The sequence below is a fragment of the Microtus oregoni genome, unplaced genomic scaffold, assembly GCF_018167655.1.
Source record: "Microtus oregoni isolate MIOR12 unplaced genomic scaffold, Mior012 000001F_ref0000356, whole genome shotgun sequence".
NCBI lineage: Eukaryota > Metazoa > Chordata > Mammalia > Rodentia > Cricetidae > Microtus > Microtus oregoni.
In genome coordinates this window covers 17,819,657-17,841,216 of record NW_024543060.1, presented here as the reverse complement: position 1 = coordinate 17,841,216, position 21,560 = coordinate 17,819,657, and the positions used below count along the sequence as shown (strand labels likewise).

The following is a 21,560-nucleotide window of genomic DNA, read 5'->3' as shown; positions in this document are numbered from 1 at the left end:
TACCCCAAACAAGCCATGGAGGGGACAGGAAGATCAACATGTCCTCAAGAAGAAAACACAAATCCAAAATAAATATGAAAAAGATGGTTTGCTAAAAATGCAAGATGGAAAAACTAATCTGGCAGGGAGAATGTGACAGAACGGCAACCTTTTCCTGGCTATAACTCAGGTGTCTTCACTAACGAGAAAAGCTCACAAAGTACCAAATACTTCTGAGCCCTGGAACCCTCGGCTGCTGGAGTTACTGGAAGTGCAGCACACTGAGCTACCCAAGTTTCCCACTGTCACCACCAGCTGGGAAACAGACAAGAACAGTCACGGACAAATTGTTCAGTATCTCTACAGATATTAGGCAACTATGCTGGCACAGTGACGTGGGTGCTCCTGATGAACACAGAAGCAACCTGCTCAGGCCCGCTTTCAACTAGTTAGCAAGACTCACACATTCTTTCATTTTGGCAATAAAATATGTGCAGCATCTTAATACTAGATAAGTCAACAAGCATTTGTGAACCTTCTATCCATAGTAAACGTAGTAAAGAGAAACAGAATACTAACAATGGGCACGGTTCTGCGGGGCTGACACAAAAGCAAATGTTTTCTGACTTCTCCAACATAAAATAGATCAAATCAAATGCTATAAAGTTAATGAAACGTTATGGTTAGCTTAGAACAAATGAATTTAATTTAATTTTGTTGTATAAATTATTCAAGAAATTAAATGGGTTGAGTAAAGTTTACTTTATAAAAATATTCCCTCTATACTGAAATAATTCTATATAAAATATTTATACTAGGAATGGGCAGGTATCTCTCAAATAAGGATAATAGGAAAAAACATCCTTTGTGTACTGAAGGCTGGTCACCAGCTGGGGGCACTACTGAGGACGGGATAATCAGGGACTGACAGAGTGGAAGGGGTGACTTGGAGGTCAGGTCTAGTGAAGCTTTACGGAGCTCCAGGCTTCACTTGAGCTGAGTGTCTCCCTCCACCATGTCTTCCCAACATGAGGGTTAAGGCTGGCGGTGAGCCAGTGCAGCAGAGCCGGTCAGCCAAGGCTGAGACCTCTGAAATGGAGCCACAGGAACTCTTCTTCCTGTTAGGTCCTTTCTCTCAGGAGTTTGCCACAGTAGCAAACACTGACCTGAATAGAACCTCAAACAGACATGGAAGGCACCCACCTCAGTGCATTGGTCAGACTGTGATGGAACCTGACTGAAAAATCAGTTGTGAAATAACACTGTTGAGTCCATTGGAGACTGGAAAGAAACACTTCAGATTTAGCAGAAAAATAAACCCGAGAACTGTCTAACTGCAGATGCGCAGCTGAATGGAGCACTGAAGAGTGAGTCATGCTACAGCATGAAGAACACAAGGTGGAGAAGAGTTCACATAAGGAGTCCTGTGTGACAAGGTCCATGTCATACACTCCAATCTTGACAAGGGGAAAATATGAATGACGGAACAAACAAAAAAGTTAAGATTGGAAACGTTAGCAGGTAGCTATTATTTCATAAAATGATAACCAAAAAAGTTGACTTAAAATGAAAAAAAGATTGACAAGTGATTTTAATAGATTGTTCAGGAGGTAGGGGTCACTGTGAATAATTAATTGTACCTCATTAAGCCTGGGTCAAATGCTGATAACTTGCTATGAAGTTTTGCCTACTACCAAAACCAAGTGACATTGGTTGTGCAGTTGGTTAAACTTTGATTTCTAAAGAAAACAGACAAGATTTTAAAATAATTCTTACGAAAGGGTAGGCGAGCATTTTAGATTGTATTAGAAAAATACATTCCCCTCAAATGTCTAATAAAATTCAACTGTTCTCAAAACTCAATCATTCTTCTTCCCAAATATTTATTCCCAGGGTCTTCAGAATAAAATAAAGATGGCATACATACCTGTAAACTCGTCTCTAACCTGGTTTCTATGAATATTTGTGTAGCATGATAACATAATAATAAAAAATAAAACCAGAAAAAGCTCCTAATTACAAGAAAGGGGAAGTTGCAACACTGTGATTACAAGGTAGTGGTGGGGGGCACATGGTGACATTCTGCAGACTTCCTACATCTGCAGCATAGGCTAAGTGACCATCAAACATATAAAAGTCCAGGACACCTGTCCCATTTGGTTCAAAGGTAGCAATTGTGCCTCATTTCCTAGAAAGACTGCTCTGGCAGAAAAATCCCACATTGAAAATAGAAATTTAAAACTTATTTGTCAAAGTACAATGGAAACTACTTTATCTTCATTTATTTTGAGGAATGTTGTAAGTGGACCTGTTTTCAGCTTTTCCTAACGGATGCTGTAGATGTGTAGAAAAGACAGGAGTATTTACAAGGGGGAAAGGGTTCGATAAGGGCAAAAAGGTGACAGACCTCAAAATCAACACCCACTTCCGTGAATTCCCCCTTGCCTAAAAACTGCTACTGGTAACACAAGAACCTTCTGAAATACCTCCAGCTACAACACACTTAAAGCTTCTCATGGATCCAGCCAGTGCTAGTTCACAGAGAGAAGGATGGCAGCCTACTTCCGACTACCACCAGCTCCTATGAAGAACATCCATTATGTTTACACCTACGCCAATGCACGGCCGACGTCTCTGTCCTATTTAGTCCCCAAAGCTTCACTTCACTCTGGTTCCTGAGTTGTCACCAATGCTTTAGAAAGAGAAAGGAAGGAGACTGAGCATTGCTACAGTTTGCTTAATTTCAAAATAAAACCTATAAAGAAACTGTGGGTTCCCGGATTGTTTCAGAGAAAACAGTGGCTACACCATCCCAGGAGTCCTCAGCCTGTTGCCTGCGCTCTCATGGGCTTGCCTTTTTCTCATGGTGATGCTTTCCAAGGGAGAAACCAGTACTGATGAGAAGGAATACCAAATTCTGGAAGGTATGAGACCTACTGTTCAGCAGAGTAGGGTGGCATTCAAAGCTACTGAAAAAGGCCTAGTTACCATGACTGCAAAAGCACACCTTCCAGGGGAAAAAAAGGAAAAAGAACAGAGAAAGGGAACCTGCCAGGCAGCCTCTGTCTGCAGTTGCTAAGGGCCCTCCAGGTGCTTTGTATTCCTCACACCCTCAAGAGGAGGCAGACAAAAGCTCATCAGTGTTCCCTGTTCTACACAGATGTCAGCTCCTCACACCCTCAAGAGGAAACAAACAAAAGCTCACCAGAGTCTTCCCTGTTCTACACAGATGTCAGCTCCTCACACCTTCAGGAGGCGGTGGACAAAGGCTGACCAGACCCTGGCTCTTCTATACAGATGTCAGTTCTTCATACCCTCAGGAGGAGGCAGACAAAGGCTGGCCAGACCCTGGCTCTTCTATACAGATGTCAGTTCTTCATACCCTCAGGAGGAGGCAGACAAAGGCTGACCAGACCCTGGCTCTTCTATACAGATGTCAGTTCTTCATACCCTCAGGAGGAGGCAGACAAAGGCTGACCAGACCCTGGCTCTTCTATACAGATGTCAGTTCTTCATACCCTCAGGAGGAGGCAGACAAAGGCTGACCAGACCCTGGCTCTTCTATACAGATGTCAGTTCTTCATACCCTCAGGAGGAGGCAGACAAAGGCTGACCAGACCCTGGCTCTTCTATACAGATGTCAGTTCTTCATACCCTCAGGAGGAGGCAAACAAAGGCTGACCAGACCCTGGCTCTTCTATACAGATATCAACTCTAGAAAACAAGTTTGAAATGGAACTTAGCTGGCTCACGTGTTTATACAATTCTATTGGGGTTTTAAGCCAGCCACACTGGTTCAACTCCCATCTTCTGATTGGTAAATACAAGCATGGGTGCCACTCTTCATTGCTAAATGCTAGCCAGTGATTGCTCAGAACATGCAGATCACCTAGCTCTGCTCACAAGCCTCTAGTTTCAGATCTGAGCTCCCTCAGGCAAATGGGCATTGAGCCGTGTACTCGCCTAGATTGTGCCTGACCCAGTAGGGGCAATTTTACAGAATTTGGCCCATTGTTTTAAGATGTCCTAAAAATCCGTCTAAATTTTAAATTCAAATTACTTCTAATACTTTATGAATTATTGACATTTATACTTTGTCTACTAAGTAGGAAATGCAGAGCCCTCTAAGATACTTTTCAAATACCCGATAAACACTATACACAAAGCAGCAGAGAGGAGCCTGGTATAACCAAGGCCCTTAATGGTTCACTGGCATTGGCAGAGAGGGCAGACAAACTCCTGAATCTAACAGGAGACTGACAGAAATCTAAAAATAGCCTACTTCATCACTTCAGAGAATGGAGTCAGGGTAGTGATTTACTCTGTGTCTCAGACCTGGGCAACAGGTCTGGGTTTCTGTGCCCCCTGCTTCATTTCCATGACAGTGCATCGCTACTGCGAGGATAAAAGCACTAGGAAAAGAGGGAGTGTGGGTGGAGAGATGCTGGCAAAGACAGGACAAATACCCACACAGGAAACCAACTCTCACTGGGATCCCAGCACAGATATTGAAAATTAGATGCCACGCTGAAAGGAGTGGATCAGAAAAGGGGACATAAATGGCAGTCTGAAGGAGGCAGACTGCTCCCTGAGATGACTGAAAGGAACAGGCAGCAGAAACACACAGCCCAAAGGTCCCTGCAACACTGGACCCAGTAGATGCTGATGTTAGACTTCCAGGTTTGTAATCAAAGAACTGAAAATCCTGCTGCTATGAAAAGGGCTGGTCTGTCAGTCATGCCTTGACCGCTAGAGACCCGCCTTTGGCACTCCTGTATCTGAGAAACTCCTTCAAGCCCAGCTCTCTGCCATTCTGATCTGCTGCTGAGTTGCCAGTCATGTCTGAGGCCATTATTTTGACAGCAGGAGTTTTCAAAGGACACACTAAGTAGTCCAGGCTTTAAGAGACCAAAGTCTGTTAAGAACTCTGGGCTTGAGCCAGGCTGGGTGGCACACACTTCTAAATTCCAGCATCCAGCAGGCAGAGGTGAGTGGGTCTCAGTGAGCACAAGGCTAGCCTGGTCTACATATTAAGTTCCAGCCCAGCCAGAGACACAGAGTGAGCCTCTGTCTCAAAAACAAAAGTCCCAAACCTTCTGAGCTTGTGAGCTTCGGTGGGACCTCGGGATGGGACGGGGGATGTAGATGGAGGACCATGTAATAAGTACTAAAAAATAAAAATTAAAGATTAATAAGACCATACCTTCATCCTAAAAGAAATAATAAAAGGACTCTGGGCTTTATTAAGTCCAGAATCATCATTTTTCTTTTCTTTCTTTCTTTCTTTCTTTTTTTTTTTTTTTTTTTTTTTTTTTGGATTTTTTGAGACAGGGTTTCTCCGTAGTTTTTGGTTCCTGTCCTGGAACTAGCTCTTGTAGACCAGGCTGGCCTCGAACTCACAGAGATCCGCCTGCCTCTGCCTCCTGAGTGCTGGGATTAAAGGCGTGCGCCACCACCGCCTGGCTCAGAATCATCATTTTTCAATTAGATAAGACCAGCAAGGATTCAATGCCACTATCAGCCACTTTTCATTAACCTATAGAGACTTACTAGAAAAACGACTACCAAGGAACGGAAGTAGGTAGGGCATTTCAAATGGTGGAAAACAAGCATGAATTATCTATTTTATGTTTAATTCTTGTTTAGAAAAAAGTGAACCAAGAGAATACAAAAATGCTTTTACAACTTCTATGTGATGTTTTATTTTTAGCTGGCACTCAGCATTGTGTGGAATCCTCCCCATGGTTTATCACACGCCATCTTTACATTAGCACAGCAGAGTGCATTCTGTTTACACTGCCAGTGAGACCTCAGATAGCTGAGCAGTGTGCCAGAGTCCACTCACGGGGAGAGTGGCTGCTGGACCTGCTGCCACTCAATTCCAGATCTATGCCTTCAACTACATGCCCATCTGGATAGAGTTTCTAAAACTGAGAGCCAGTGAGCAGGATCTGCAGCTAAAGTGCTTCCAGCAAGTCTGATGACCAGAGTTTGATTCCTGGACACCCCATGAAAGTGCCTGACGCAGAAGCAGTGTTTATCTAGTGAGATGGAGTGGACAATCACCCAGAAGTTTGTGAGCAGCTAACCTAGAGTATGAAGAGAGACTCTGACTCAGGATCGAGGTGGAAGAATAAAAAGTTGTCCTCCGACCTCCAAATGTAATCTGAGACGCATGCATGTACAAAAAAGAATAAAATTAACTGTAATTAAGTATAAAAAAGAATAAAATTTTAACTGTAGGTTTGAGAAGTTATACATAAAAGAATCTGTATTTTTATGTAAGAACAAAACAAGGAACACAAAAATAAGGCTAAGTTTCTGATTGCCAATAAGATCAACTTGTAAAAAACTAAAGAGCTACTTATTTTGGATCTGATAATTCAACTGAGGAAAACAATCAGAATGTTCTAAGACAGAGTGTCCATCCATTCCTTACACAAGCATATATAGATACCATCTCCACTACATAGCAGTAATGAGCCAGAGAAATACACTTCTTGTTCCTCTGCACGTGGAGCATGTAAATTGGGAGGATGGTCGCTACATGGGAAATACAGTGAGAAAGAAGGGCTAGAAGAGAAGAGATGCAATGGAATCTAGCTCAGGCAAGGCAAAGCATCCCTCCCAGGAGCTGGAAAGGGAAGCGCCAGGTAGAAGGACAGACATGAACCAAACACTAAAGAGATGAGAACCTGAAGGAAGGCCAGGGTGGTTCAAGGCAGCACAAGCTAAGAAAGACATACCATAGCCTGGGCTGGAGTAGTGTGCAGAAGTGGCAACCTGCAAACTGCATGGCACACTAAAGATGTGGGCTGTATCTGAGAGCAAGGAGGAGTTGACTACAGCAAAAAGACGTAGAAACACTCAGCTTGTGCACCCCAACAACCTGGCCGAGAGGGATCTCAGCATGCACAGGAGGTGCCACTGTGGTCTGAGATCTTTTCTGTACTCCTGTTGGCAGGTGATGGTGGGCAGGACTGGGGTAGCAGTGGGAAGGCACAGACATCCCAGGGGTCAATGGGCGAGGTGATAGGACGTGAGTGAAGATGGTTAACCTTGGGATAATGCTAAGACTCAGATGGTACAGGTTACTCTTTGAATGGTAAAGAGTTTCAGGCTGTGAATTTAAATATGTTTTATTAAGAAAAAAGAATTTCTAAATGTTTATTCCCCAAAGAAGAAACTTACTGCTGCTGAAGTACTAGCATTCACTCATCTGTGCTTGCTCCCAGCCATAACTCACCTGGTTCCCGACCAATAGTAAGTGTTCTCCAAGGACAAAGTCTTTGAGCATGTCTTCCATCACTACCATGTGCTAAAAAAAAAAAAAATACAATCAAGGTCAAATAAGGCTGCTATAGAGGTGTTATCTTAAAATGTAGCACATATATTACAATACAAAAGGAACTGGCTTGAATTAAAACACATTTTTGTTATTGTCATTGTTGAGACAAGTTCTCTTTATGTAGTCCTGGCTGTCCTCAACACTCTTTGTAGACAAGGCTGGGAGAACTCAGAGATACACCTGCCTCTGTCAACCTAGTTCTGGGATTAAAGGTGTGTGCTACTATCATAGCCCCACACTGGGGTGACATCTGGGGGTCCAGCCTTGATGGGTTTGCATGTTCCAGGGTAGGGGTGTGTGGATTAGGATGAACAGACAGAGACACAAAGACATACAGAGACATAGGACAGTGCCCGGGGGGCAATCCAGTGGATACTGAAAGAACCTGTATTTTTTATTTCTTACGATCTTTAAATACCCCAATCTACAAGAAAACAAGATTTTTTTTATCATGATACAAGGAACAAACAAAGAGATTACCATCTTAATACCCAAAACACCAAGTAACCGCACCTACATCAAAATATCTTTGTTAGTAGCCACACATCTGGGTGTCATAAACACAAAGTGGCCAGGTCAGTTCCACCTTGACTAAAGTCAGAGAGTTTAAGTCTATTGCTCCTTCAAGGTTGTTGACTGGAAATTGGACTTAATGTGTGGCTTACATAGGGTTACGACATGTTACCAAACCTGGCTGTAATTAAAAACATATTTAATGATGTGGATAAAAGTAAGGTAAGTAATCAATTAGGTCACCAATATTGAAAACTTCAAATTGCCCATCTGAGCAAGAGCAAACTACTGACCAATATTTCAAATAATTTTATAATTCAATTCAAATATATTTATTTATGCTCTGCAGAATGAAGTTATAATTAAAGTAATATTTAAATTGATGCTTACTAATGTAAGTAAACACATGCTACCAAAAGTAATCAAATACCTCCATTTTGGACTTTCTTTTTTTTAAGTGTATATTTACATATATATACACACATATATATGTGTGTATGTATGTGTATATACACACACACACATACATATTTTGAGATAGGGTTTCTCTATAGCATTGGGCCTGTCCTGAAACTAGCTCTTGTAGACCAGGCTGGTCTTGAACTCACAGAGATCCACCTGCCTCTGCCTCCCAAGTGCTGGGATTAAAGGCGTGTACCACTACCACCCAGCTACATTTTTATATATAAGATAAAATTAAAAAATATACATAAGTACATATAGTTTGTAAACTATATATTAACAAAAAGAAGGAAAAGCACCCAAGAGAAGGCACCAGAAACAGACCCACTTGTTCAGACACTTAGACCAACCACTTACAAAGCTATGCAGAGTCTTAGAATTAAAAAGGTACTTTCGGACTTCCATTATTTTTCATTCGAATTATGACACAATAAGACAAAAGGGCAACATTAGAGTTTCTCACAGGAGCCACAGAGGAGACTGCATTGCTCTTTTGTGTACCAAAAAATAGGACACAGGTAAGGACAAAGGCTCATGGGATGGCAACAAGAGCTGCGTCCCAGCAGAGTCTCAACCCCGAGTCTCTCTTCTTGATTTCTGGACCAAATCAACAACAGCCCATAAACAAAGTGTTCAGATTACTCAAATTCTCTATTTTTGAAACAAAAATCCTTTTATAATATATACATGCTACACATATTTCTTAGAATTTTCCTGGTTTGCTTTTCTTGATATTTTTTGACACTCAAAACTTGTCAAAACTAAGTTATTTTTTTCACCACTTTCAAGAACAAGTACAACGAATGGTACTTTTAGTTTTCTTAAACTAGATACACTGGGGAACTAAAATTTAAAAAGGTTTTAAGTAAAATGAGTATATTCATTTTTAGTTTTTCTGGAACATTAAAAATAAACAAGAAGAGTATTAACAGTATAAATAAAGACTGTCCTAAAGTGAACAGGTCCTTGAGGAGAGGGACCTGGGTGTCACACTGGAGCTCGCTCCTAAGATGATCTGGAGATGGTGGCTCCTTTTACCCGAGTAAAAATTCAGAGGCTGTTTCATCACGCTGACTCCCCAGAAGCACACCCGTGGCCAGGGGACACTGGAGAGCCATCTGCTCTGCCTCTGCTCTAAGTCTCTTCGCACGTCCTTCTGCTGCAGACCTTCACTGCATCTGCCTGCTGACTGGAGCCATCCGCTAAGGCTAAGGTCACTGCCAACACCAGTGAGTTCTTCAGTCTCTGCAGCACCACGGGCAGGTTCTCCCTTCTACCCATCTTCCTGCAGTTCTGATCTTTGCTCTTTCTCACCATCTTCCTGGCTGCTTTCTTTTGGACGCCCAGGACATGACGTGGGTCAGTGCATGGCACATGTGCACCCATGTATATTCATCAACTCACAAAATGTGAAAAAAGAAAACAAACAAAACTCGAGATTTTTCAGCTGCAGGCAATTATAACTTGGAGCAGGCAGTCTGCAGGCTTTCTCGGTGATGACTGCTAGTCCCCAATTTCCTAAACTCCGTTCATCCAAAACATGACCCCTCACTTCCTCATCTTCAGCTTTCTTTCCCTCCTGCAACCTCCCCACCCCCATTAAAAAGAACCCTTTCTTCCTCTCGATCAAACTGTGACATCATCATGGTCACTGCCCATCTTGTCCCTCTCTTTTCGGGACTCTCATTAAAATCACACACACACACCGAGAGAGAGAGAGAGCGAGAGAGCGAGAGAGAGAGAGAGAGAGAGAGAGACAGAGACAGAGAGAGAGAGAGAGAGACAGAGAGAGAGAGAGACAGAGAGAGAGACAGAGAGAGAGAGAGACAGACAGAGAGAGAGACAGAGAGAGAGAGACAGAGAGACAGAGACAGGGACTCTTTCTTCTCTATTGGCACAGCTGGGACCTAGGGTCTTTATTATTTCCGACCTAGATTCTGACTGACCAATTTAGCTCCTGAAACTTTCATTTCCCTTGGGGCACACGAGTTCTCTGCAGGACAGACATGGCTGTTTCTTTGTTCACAGACTTGCCACTCAGTTTTCAAAGCTCTTCAGGTGACTCTTGATGCTCTGGGAGCAGTGGTTACTCCTCATGCTCTTGCGCAGGCCCAACCTCCTCGCTCGCCCCCTCACACACTCTACCCACTCCTTTCACTGTGGGCACAATTAGGAGTGATTTTCTGTTCTTCCTCTTTCCACCAGATGATATGGTCCCTGAGACAGTAGGAAACAAAATCCCTAATTTCTACCACCTAAGGGGTCCTATAAGGGCTGCACCGCCTTTTGTCTCCACCGTCACTGCCTATTTCATTCACATCCTCCTTAGCTGTGACCTCGACCATTGCAATCACCATTGCACCACTATCTCCATCTGATTCTAACTCTTGGACAACACAAGAGAGTGAGGACAAAGTCAGTCAAAGTGCAAACGTGCTTGAAATCTGTCAGTGAAGCCTGGACAACAGCACCTCCTCAGGCACCAGCCTCATCACTTGAAATCTGCCACGGATTCCGTCAGTGAAGCCTGGACAACAGCACCTCCTCAGGCACCAGCCTCATCACTTGACACTCTCCAACCGGAATCCAAGAATCTGTGGACTGAGTTTTCTGAAAGCTTTCCAGTCGGCATCCATCATCTCATTTTGTTACCATAGCAACCTGCATGTACCTCCATCACACTATACAGCAACACAACCATATATACTTCTTAGTCTGTATTTTTCATCACATGAAAAGCAATTGAGTCTTGGAGATGCATCTGTTTGTGTGTATAACTTTTCATTTCTGGACCCCAATACCTTAGGGACAAGCCTAACCTGTGGTATTTAATTTTTCTGGTCTTAAGTTCCTTGGACTTATTAAAATGCTATTAATCTTGTTATTCTCCAATTTCTCCTTATTGCTCCATGGGTCATATTCCATAATAAAGGTTTAATGAGACAAACTCCTTAGAATGGATGCTCAAAATCTATTCATCTTTTTTAATTCTCTTGACACTTATTTAAAATGTGCTAGAAACTTCACTGGAGACAACAGAAAACCCCAGGGGAGAAACATTAGAAAGACCCTTTCACTGCACTGTGGTAAGGGGACTACGGGCCATCAGAGAAAAGATGGACTGGCTATGCCCTCCACCCGTAAGTGACATGAAGGTTCCTGCTTCTACGGGGACACACAGCATAAATGAAGCAGCAGTGTCTACCACAGAAGCAAACTGCATCAAGTCGCATCCCCAGAACTGCAGCAACTAAAATCCTTACTGATGAGTGACTCATTACACTTTGGGGGCGTGGGGGCATCTGGAGCTGGTTACAGAAAGGCCCTCAGGGCATCTGTGGAAAGCTCACTGCAGATCTGCAGTCTTCAATGTCTGTGTCACCAATGCCATGGCAACAGACACCGTTCAAGGACACAGTGGTCTTCCTTCCTACTGAACTTCCTACATTCTTACGTGCTTGAGGGCTTTTCAACCTCAGCTGGTCTGGAGTTTTTCCAACTCTTACTTATAACAATTTAACAGGTTTTTTTTCTTCTTTTCACAGACAGCATGCGAAATGTGGACAGACAACACTGAGAAATATCGTTCCTTTAAATTTTAAATTTATTTTATGTGCATTTGTGTGAAGGTGTCAGATCTCCTGGAACTGGAGCTACAGACAGTTTTGAGCTGCCATGTGGGTGCTGGGAATTGAACCAGGGTCCTCAGAAAAAACAGCTAGTGCTCTCAATCACTGAGCCGTCTCTCCAGCCCACTATTGTTCCTTTTAACAAGGTTTTTGTTTTTACATCATAGATAAGAGTATTTTATTTCTATCTATATAACTTGATATATAGCTAGATATAGGACACACCTTCTGTGAGCTGCAGGAAGGACTGAACTAGGAGCCCGAGTGACAGCCAGTAGGTCTGCTTTAATTCAATAGATATTTTACTGGCCTCAAGCACAGTCACAAAACATGAGTACACACAACATGCATATATTTAAATCCATAGCAATAACTCCTAATTTTAACCATTGGAAAGAAATTTAAACCTTAATATCACTGTCGTTAAAAACAGTTCAGTCCTTCATTTTGCCTTATCTGAACTGAATTTAGGACATCATGACCACAATTAAACATCAGTGTCATCTGGATGAGTGTTGGCTACTACGACGGCGATTAGCCCGAGACCACAGAGCAATGCCCTCACCTGAACGTTGTCATAGAAGAGAACGTCGGGCACTTTCATCTTCTCCTGGGCATTGTACACTGGTGCGCTGACAGCGCCGATCCGCAGAGAGCCGGACACTATCTCACCTGAACATTGTGTACAGGCAGAGGATTAGTCACAGCAATGCCTGCGAGTACCCAGAGAGGTCTAGTCTGGCCAACCTCACTGCCAGGCAGCTTCGGGATTTTAATTAAACAGCTGAAGAATAAACTAAAACACTAGCTCTCCAATTTATGTTGTAGACCCAATGTAAGTCCACGAAGGAAAAGAGCAAGAGAGTGGCAGTGAACCAGCTTGCACAGCTCTGCTGAGATCACACGACAGCAGGCCCAGCAGCATCCACTCGGGCTCAGTGCACAGCACACGGCCATGGTGGAGGCCTTCCGATCATTCTGCTCACAGAATCCATGTTTACTGATAACATTTCAACTACATAGGGGACATACTGGGAGAAAGCAGGCTTGCTGGTTTTCCAGAAGTCTCACAGGGTGCTTCTGTTTGAGCACCTGTGGCGCCATCATGACTGAGGGCAAATGTAATTTCAGGAGAACATAAACTTGTGTTCTGATAAGAAGCTAGAACTAGAAAGTACGGCACTGCAGTACACTGACGGCCATCACATCAACTGGACGGAGACCTGCCCTTATGAGGCTGTTCTGTGAGCTCGGGCTCATGACCATTGCAGTCCTGCTGGAGAACGGTCGCACATGTGCTTTGAGAAGACAGGTACATTAAAAATGGAATTTTTTCCCGTGCTCTAAGTCCAGAACAGAGAACTTTCAGAGTGCACAGTCTTCTCCACTTCAAGCTTCTCCTCATGGCTATGCAGAAGAGAGGTGGAGGTGGTAGAACGGCGGACTGGAGGGACTGGAAGAGGAGGGCATACAGCCGGCTCCCCTTAGTCTGTCTCCCTAGAAAATGCTCCTTGGCGCACCCCACAGGAAACTTGGTGGTCCTCAAAATACAATGCTGTGCAAAGAAAACAGAATTCTAAACTGTATGGTGAAAATATTTGGAAAGACATATTTGTCAAAATTAGACAGGTTGATTCCATTAGTGTCAAACTGACTCTTGGCAGGGAGGGCGGCCCCCTCTGAAAGAAGCGATACCAAAAGTTCAGTTGTAGACTGGCCTTTAGACTGCTTGAGGAGAGACAGACTCACTTTATCAGTGCAACACACAAAAGACAAGGGTTTTATTGACACACGTAACACAAAATGTCACCGAATCCAGCCGAGCCGAGTACTTACACTTGTAGTTCTCCAGCTCTGGCTCCAGGCTGTCGCCAGCACGTATCTCTATTGCAGCATCTGCCAGATTCTTCTCCAGGGCTGACCTAGCAAGGCTTGGTAAGAACCTAGGGAGAGGGATAGCAGTGCTCTGATTAATTCAGTGTTTTCTTTGGTTCTTAAGTCACTTTTAACATACATACTTCACTAACTACAACCGAGGAGAAACCATGTACCTATGAAATATAATGCATAAAATTTTAGTATAAATATAAATTTAGTTTGTGTAAAGCACATGCTTGTGCAATCTTTAATAACTAAGCTTATTTGTAATTAGCAATATTCATTAACGTACATTTTTCACATTATGATGAAGTCATCTCTTTCATAAATGGATTTTATATGCCTCATATTTCTTGTTTATTGTATAAGTGGCATATCAAATTTTTCTTAACTAAAACAGCAACATTTTAGCCTACTCTAAGGTGGCAATCACAAATTTAAATCAGAAGTGGTTTAATGAGGTTTTTCTTATTTTCTAACACAAATTCCTGAATGAAAGATTATCTGGTTTTGTTTCCTTCCATTAAGAAATCTTTCTGCACCTATTTTATAAATATGTTGTTAAAATAACAATCTGAGAAGAGACAGAGTCTTCAACTACAACGACACCATAAGCATCATGGCATGGAACAGTTTCCTACGTAATGTTTAGAATGTATGACCGCAGCGACTCACAGAAAGGATCTTCAGTCAGTGATTGCCTGTGCTGTGCTAGTATAAAGCCATGGTCGGATGCTCTGATGTCTCAAACCAACCATCTGAATTCAGGTCCACACAGTACCAAGCTTTGTGGATGGTCCCCTCCCCTTGAGAACAAACCCCTAGCAGTAGAAGGGTGGCATGAGCCAGAGGCATGTGAATGAAGGGTGTCAGACACTGGGTATTATTCCCTGTGCCCATAAAGATTCTGAGCCGCAGACCTGACCCTGTCTACCCACTGCCTCCTCTGGGTCCCAAAAGAGCACTTGGAGGTATATGCACCTCTAGGCTGTGTCTCATCAGTTCTGCATGCCAGCGCAGTTCTGACATCACTGCTTTGTGGCTTGAAACCAAGCCCCCACCTTATCTCCCAAACCTCACTGTGTTTGAGTCCTGTTTCTTGAGTCTTTGCACCCTGGCATCATTCCCAACCTTCCTATCATAGTTGTTCCTGAGTCTGGGGATATTAGGGCTTTGTAGGCATCTCTACCACCCCCTGTTAGGTCACCTGGATTGATGTGGACCACACAAAGTTTTGACTTGTCTACTAACTATTCTTGGCACCCCTGACCTCTACATAGCCTACCCACAAATCTCAGGTTGGTTCTATATTGGAACATTTCTGGCCTTTTGTCTAAAGCCTAGAAGAGAGAAGATACAGGAAAGACCAGATGAGGAGGCAGATTGCAGTAACCCCACGAAAGGGAAGGCTGGGTGGTAGGGTGGTAATTAGAGCTAATCAGATATTCATAATGGATATCAAGGAGTCTACTCAGAATGTATAATGAATTAATTAGTACTTGTGACTAGAATTCTTAAGTTTACAAATAGTATTAGATGACTTAAGATAATATGGTCTATCTGATAAATGTAGCTTGTAATATGTGGTTATTTATTGTATGTAAAAGTTACTAATACAGTTTCAAAGCCTGAAAGTATTTAGTTTAGGCAGTTCTAAAAATAAAATTCAGTACTTTTGCAAATGCATTTAAATGCAATTGTTAATATCTAGTAAACTTACAGTTAAATGAACTGAGAGAAAAGTCTGAAGAAGTTTAGGTATTTTTAATCACATTCTTAAAGAATGGAATCAGCTTTTAAATTCAAGCAGTCACTAGACAGTCAGTCTCTACAAGCAAAACCATTCCTGGGGACAATAAAAAAAGTCATGTCAATAACTGTTAAACACTGGGTATGATTACTTATCAGATTTGTTGATTTTAGATTTAATTATGTAACACTTTACAAAGTGAAATCTTACACACATACTATTAATTTTACACATTTTAGAATCTTTAAACAATGCGTGTAACTCACTTTTGGGTGGGAGGAATAATTTCTTCATGACTTCACTTTCCAGGACCGCTAATCTTTACCTCTGATTGGATTCTTACAGCTCTTTCCAAAATCTTACCACTAAAGAATCAATTTCTCAAATATTTTTAGAAGTGCATAAGTCAATATAACATAAAATAAAGAACACAGTAGAACTCCTCTTAAAGCCCTTTAGTCCTACTTTTAGGACTCAAATGAACGGGTTTGGAACATCTAGAAACGGAAGGCTGCAGCCCCTGGAGTTATACGTAGAGCAGAAGGGGAGGACAGGAGTGGGAGCGGGCAACAGCGCAATGCCGGGCAGCTAGGGCTGCCTCTCCTAATTCCATCTACTCCCAGAAGGCCTCACTGGTAGTTTATGGAACTCTTTTCATTTTTGCCTGAAATTCTCAATAAAATCAGTTCCTTTTCATTGCCTCAACATGAAAAGAGGTTATAAAAAAAAAAATGAACCTATAGTCTTTTTGTTTCTTTCCTGCTTCTGGGTTACTCTGAGGCTGGCAGGAAGATGCGCGACTGCAGCTGCTGTAAAGACAACAGATGATGCATGGGCGAGAGGCTGCAAGTGTTAGCTCCACCCCCGCGGGTCACAAGCGGATAACAAGGCAGGCCTTTACTGCGGCCTTTGATAATAACACTACTTACTCTGAAGTATGTCAATATTCCAGAAAACTTCAGAGAATATTTAAAAAAAAAAAAAAAACAAGCATAGAATGGTAACCAGTCTCATTTCAAGTTCGACTTCCCTAACTAATAAAGCGGTCAGCATTCTCCCCAAGTGTTAACTGGATACTGGAATCGCTCATTCTCTGCATCCATGCCTATCTGAATCTTGCCCAACTGGGACTGACTCCTTTCCTTTCGAGCCTGCAGGCTCTGGGTGCTAGTCCATCTCTGGTCACCGACTGCCAGACATGCTCCCAGGTGGTGGCTTTTAACCCTCACAGTAGTTACAGTCCATTGGCACATAATCCAGAGTTTACGCTTTTATAAAACAATGGGATGGGGTTAATCTTAAGCCTTTGTTAAAATGATACTTTTCACATAGACTAAGCTCCACAAGTCTGTGGCTTCTATAGTTTCATAGTCTCCCTGAAGCAACATGGTTATGAGGAATGCCACAACACAACAGACAGTATCTTCCTGCACAGACATATACCTCCCTCACATTTTCCTTAGCTACTTTGGGAACTTTCTATTTCCAGCTCATTGTACTGTGGGATTCTGAGTGCACACGCAGACTGTGAGTCTGCATCTTCTAGCAGCCAGTCTCCTCTGTGCAGGCCCAAGGACAGCTTCCCTCCGACGGCCATCAATAGATTGATTCTGCCTCCCACAGAAGGACAGCTTCCCTCTGACGGCCATCAATAGATTGATTCTGCCTTCCACAGAAGGACTACATGTCTGATCTAATTGACTCACAGTTGCAAAAGCACAAGAATGTCATCGATCTGAGCACACAAAGAACTTCATTAGACTGTTGGCTCTAGTAACTTTCATGATTGCCTCTTGGATACTTTTACTATTACCAATCATGTTATCTTGGGTACTGGAAGAAAATGTGCAAGATAATATATTCATTTTCTCCTAACGTTTAAGGAACTATGCCAAGTATTTTACCAGGAGAAATGTTTGCTGCTTAAATTTGCAGCAGTCCTTATCAGGCTGAAGAAAATCGTGTTTACCCATGGTTTACTAAGAATATTCCTGGTTCACTAAGAGTTCGGTTATGGCTGGGAAATTAGGTTTCATCAAATCTTTTTTCTCACTTATATGACAGTAACTTAAAAATAGGACATCTAATCCTTCTGGAATTTACTGTCGCTCTTCTCAAGTCGTTTAGCACTGTCCTTATGTCTGTGCATTACTCTCAGGCCATGGGAATTTGTTTTACTTTGCCCCATTCGTGAACAGACACATTTCAACACAAACTCATACTTTACAGTTCTAGAACACTCTTAACTGGAATATGCTGGAATAATTCCCATCTCTTATTCTTTCAGGAGATTGGGGTGTAGTTTAGCAAGCATAGGATGTTGGGCTCAATCCCCAGCAAAACCCACAGAAGTTCCATCAGGCAGATGTCAGTCTTTCTCCTGGTATCTTTCTTTGCTGGCAGCCCTGCATGGTTGGATCTTTGGTGCCAGCTTCCATCACTGCGGTGCTCCTACAACTCTGTCCTGACTGCTATCAGCCAGGTTTCTTTTATTTCAAAACTTTGATTTCAATTTTTTTTATTCAGTTTTTCTTTCAAATTCACCAACTCCTGCTTTTCTTTATATCCTAGTTTTAAACTTTCCTAACGTTTACACCTTCTGAAGGATACCCATTAGGTAATTTCAAATGTTCTACTTTGAGTTCCTGGAGTTCTATTTCTGAATGTCCTATCTGTCAAATCTCCTACATATTTCTTTCTCAAGAATAGTGTAACTTAAGAAAACCATTATTATGTCTAAGTGTTTTACCTGCTGATTATGTCTGTGCATCCCTTGTTTGACTAGTGTCCAGAGATGCCAGATGAGGGTGTTAGATCTGTTGGAACTAGACTTACAGATGGTGGTGAGCCAACATATGGGTACTGGGAATTGAACCCAGGCCTTATGCAAGAGCAATCACTGTTCTTAATTGCTGAGTCATCTTTCCAACACCTAGCTTATCATATATTGTGACCTTATATTCAGATGGACTGCTTAATACCTTGGGTAGTTAAAGGATTGATACATTACAGGCTTTAGGGTTGCTATTCTATGAAAGCCTATAGGTAGTTCAAAACTCTGAACGAGTTAACTAAAATCGTACCCTGTGGTTACCATCCTAACTGTGTCCCTACAGGCCCTCCTACTTGTTCCAGGCAACACAGAGCACTGTATTTCCTACAGGAGACTCTTTCCCAACAAAGGTTCCAGAGAGATGGCAAGCTTTCTCAGTTTTTCTCTGGTCACATGAGCAGAAACACGTCAACAAGGCAGCCAACGTGTCTACTTTACTTTCCATGCAAGGGGCCCTGCTGAAGGTCCGCTACCTCATGACCATGCAGACCCACAGATCCTGCTTAAATAGACACTGAAATCTAGCAGCAGGCCCTATCCTATTTCAAAGTCTTCTCAGCATCAGTCATTTCTTAGTATGGTTTTACTTTCTTTCATTTTATTTTAATATCAGATCTACTGATGTAAAATTTCTGCCTATACAATTTCTTAAAGTGCATGATTTAATCATTTTAATTATGTTCATAGTTGTGCAAGCATTGTCTCAATCAATTATGAGAACATTTTGCTAGTTCAAAGGCACTCTATTTCCCAGTACCCTGAGCTGTAGAAAACTATGCTATGTTTTGTTCTACTCTCAACCATTTATATTTTCAACGTATTTTTACTTTATGTGTATTACTACTGAATCATATCCTATTGAATGAATGCCTCACACTTAATTCATCTATTCGGCAGTCAATGGACTTTTGGGCTATATTCAACTTTACCTTTCCACATTCTTACAACTTGAGGCTGTTTGATATTTATTCTCCTGACTTTGATTCTTCTTCATTTATTAGATTAATTCTTACTTCTTGATGCACTATTAGTTTCTTAAGAAGATCTAGAAGCTGGTTCAATAGGCAGCATTATTTTACAGGCTGTGGTGAATGCTGTATTCTAACATATCCACCATGTTCTATTCCCCTAATCTTCTACACTGCCTGCTTTGCTGAGTACCATGTATCTGCATCTCTGCTCTCAGACCTATAAGCAAAATATGCTCTCTAAGTAAAGGGGATAACTGTCTGTACTTTCTGCACCTTATGACTTTAAAATATGCAGTTGATGCTTTTTTGCATCAAAAATTGTTTATATCTCTAATACTGTTCTGTTTAAAACACAAGACTGGGATCTCTTATAACTATGAGCTATTCAAGGAATTATGCTGCAGACAGGCTTAGCTCAGCTGGATGCACCCAGGGAGAGAAAAGTCCGGTCACAGCACAAGGTGTTTACAAGAAAGGCTGTCTAGTACACTGAAGTGTTACAAAAGACAATTACAATTTTCTAAACCAAATCAGAGTCTCCTTTTAATTCTTCTTATCAAGGAATGAGTGGATGATAAGCATAATTAATATGATTAAAATAATCTTATCAAAGAAATGAAAATAGTGGATTAAAGTATATAAGAATAATCTAAGAGAAAACTCTCTATGCCTATTGAGAAATGTTACTAATCATTTCTTATTAATTTTTTGTTTTTCAAGACAGGGTTTCTCTGTGTAGCCCTGGCTGTCCTAGAACTCCCTCTGTAGACCAGGCTGGCCTTCAACCCAGAGATCCCACCACCCTAGTGCTGGGATTAAAGAGCATGTACCATCACATCAGCTTAGAGAATATATTCTCTTTAAAATTTTATTTTACATATATGATTGCTTTTGCCTGCCTGTATTGTCTGTGTACCATATGTGTACCTGGTGCCCAAGGAAGCCAGAAGAGTTACAGACAGTTGTGAGCTGTAATGTGGTTGCTGGGAATTGAACCTGGTTCTTCTGTAAGAACATCTAGTGCCCTTAATCACTGAGCTATCTCTCCGGCCCTTATTAATATTTTAAATAACTTCATACAAACATGATTTTGTGAGAAAATTCTGCAAGCCAATTTTTAATAAACACTTCCCAATTGGTATGTAAACTATTAGTATACACTAAAAAGGTGTTACTTTTATTAAATTTAGCTATAGAATCAGTATTATCAAGACAAAAAGTTCCAGAACAAATTTGGGAAGTAGCAACACAACACTTAGAGAACCTAGCGCAGAAGACCCATGAATAAGCATGCAATCTCAAACACGTATTTACTATTGTATGATCCAAGGAAGAGACTAAAACCATTTTTCCATTTATAAAATACTTGTGAAATGTATTCAATTCATTCTTATTTTGTTTTGGCACTAGTGACTGAACTCAGGGCATGCTCTACCACTAAGGTATCTTAAAACTGTCTTTATGCCTAGGAGAATATATCATATGAAGTCTATTTTAATAACAGAGCCAGACTGAAACATTATGTGGTTAATACAACACAGACTGTGGACAGAGACTGTCACTTCAGCTGATGGGACCATTCTAGAAGAGGGTCAGAGACTTGAACTGTGGCAAAAGGCAAATATGGTTACCTGGAAAGGCAGGCTTTAGTAATGGCATCATGAAGATTCTCATTGGGATACTGCGACAGCCGGCGAGCAATTCGCAGCAGCTGCCGGGTGGAGAGCGATCCTGCCAGGGATTGTGCCTAGGAAAAGGCAGAGACAGTCTGCTAAGAGTCTCACTTCAGCTGGTTCCTGCCCACCGTGTAGATGGAGGTCACAGTACAATTCACTACTCCTGAGGGACAAGGCCAAACTTAAATACATGCAAGGAATGAGTTGTGAATAAAAATGAACAGAATCCAACTTACACTTGAGATAGCCTTCAGGATAGTTTTACTACTCTATAGAAGGTGTTTATCAATTAAATTCAATTGCAGTCTTTCAGTGGGGTGGGAGGCAAGATGGGAAGGCTGTTCTAAATGCGGGTTACACCTGCCTCACAGACATCCCTTACGTACAATCAGATATTCTGGCTTTTCTTCTTCACACAGCTGACTCGTTAAGATATTCTGAAAATGCTTAGAGCTCTAAGCAAATCTGTGGTTTCTGAAACAGAAGAAAGGAATTGTGGACAGTGTAGGTTGCTGACCACA

At 41.8% G+C, this 21,560-nt stretch overlaps 1 protein-coding gene across 2 annotated transcripts in view; it reads right to left on the bottom strand.

The window, feature by feature from the left end:
* The window catches only part of Vwa8 (von Willebrand factor A domain containing 8), a 322,040-nt gene that overhangs the window by 165,541 nt on the left and 134,939 nt on the right, over nt 1-21,560 (bottom strand). For both annotated transcript variants that reach the window (XM_041665254.1, XM_041665244.1), the window contains exons 17-20: nt 20,995-21,110; nt 13,768-13,874; nt 12,497-12,603; nt 7,226-7,297 (exon numbers count right to left, since the gene is read on the bottom strand). In XM_041665254.1, the coding sequence (XP_041521188.1) occupies nt 7,226-7,297; nt 12,497-12,603; nt 13,768-13,874; nt 20,995-21,110 (402 nt within the window). The remainder of the gene's footprint in view (nt 1-7,225; nt 7,298-12,496; nt 12,604-13,767; nt 13,875-20,994; nt 21,111-21,560) is intronic.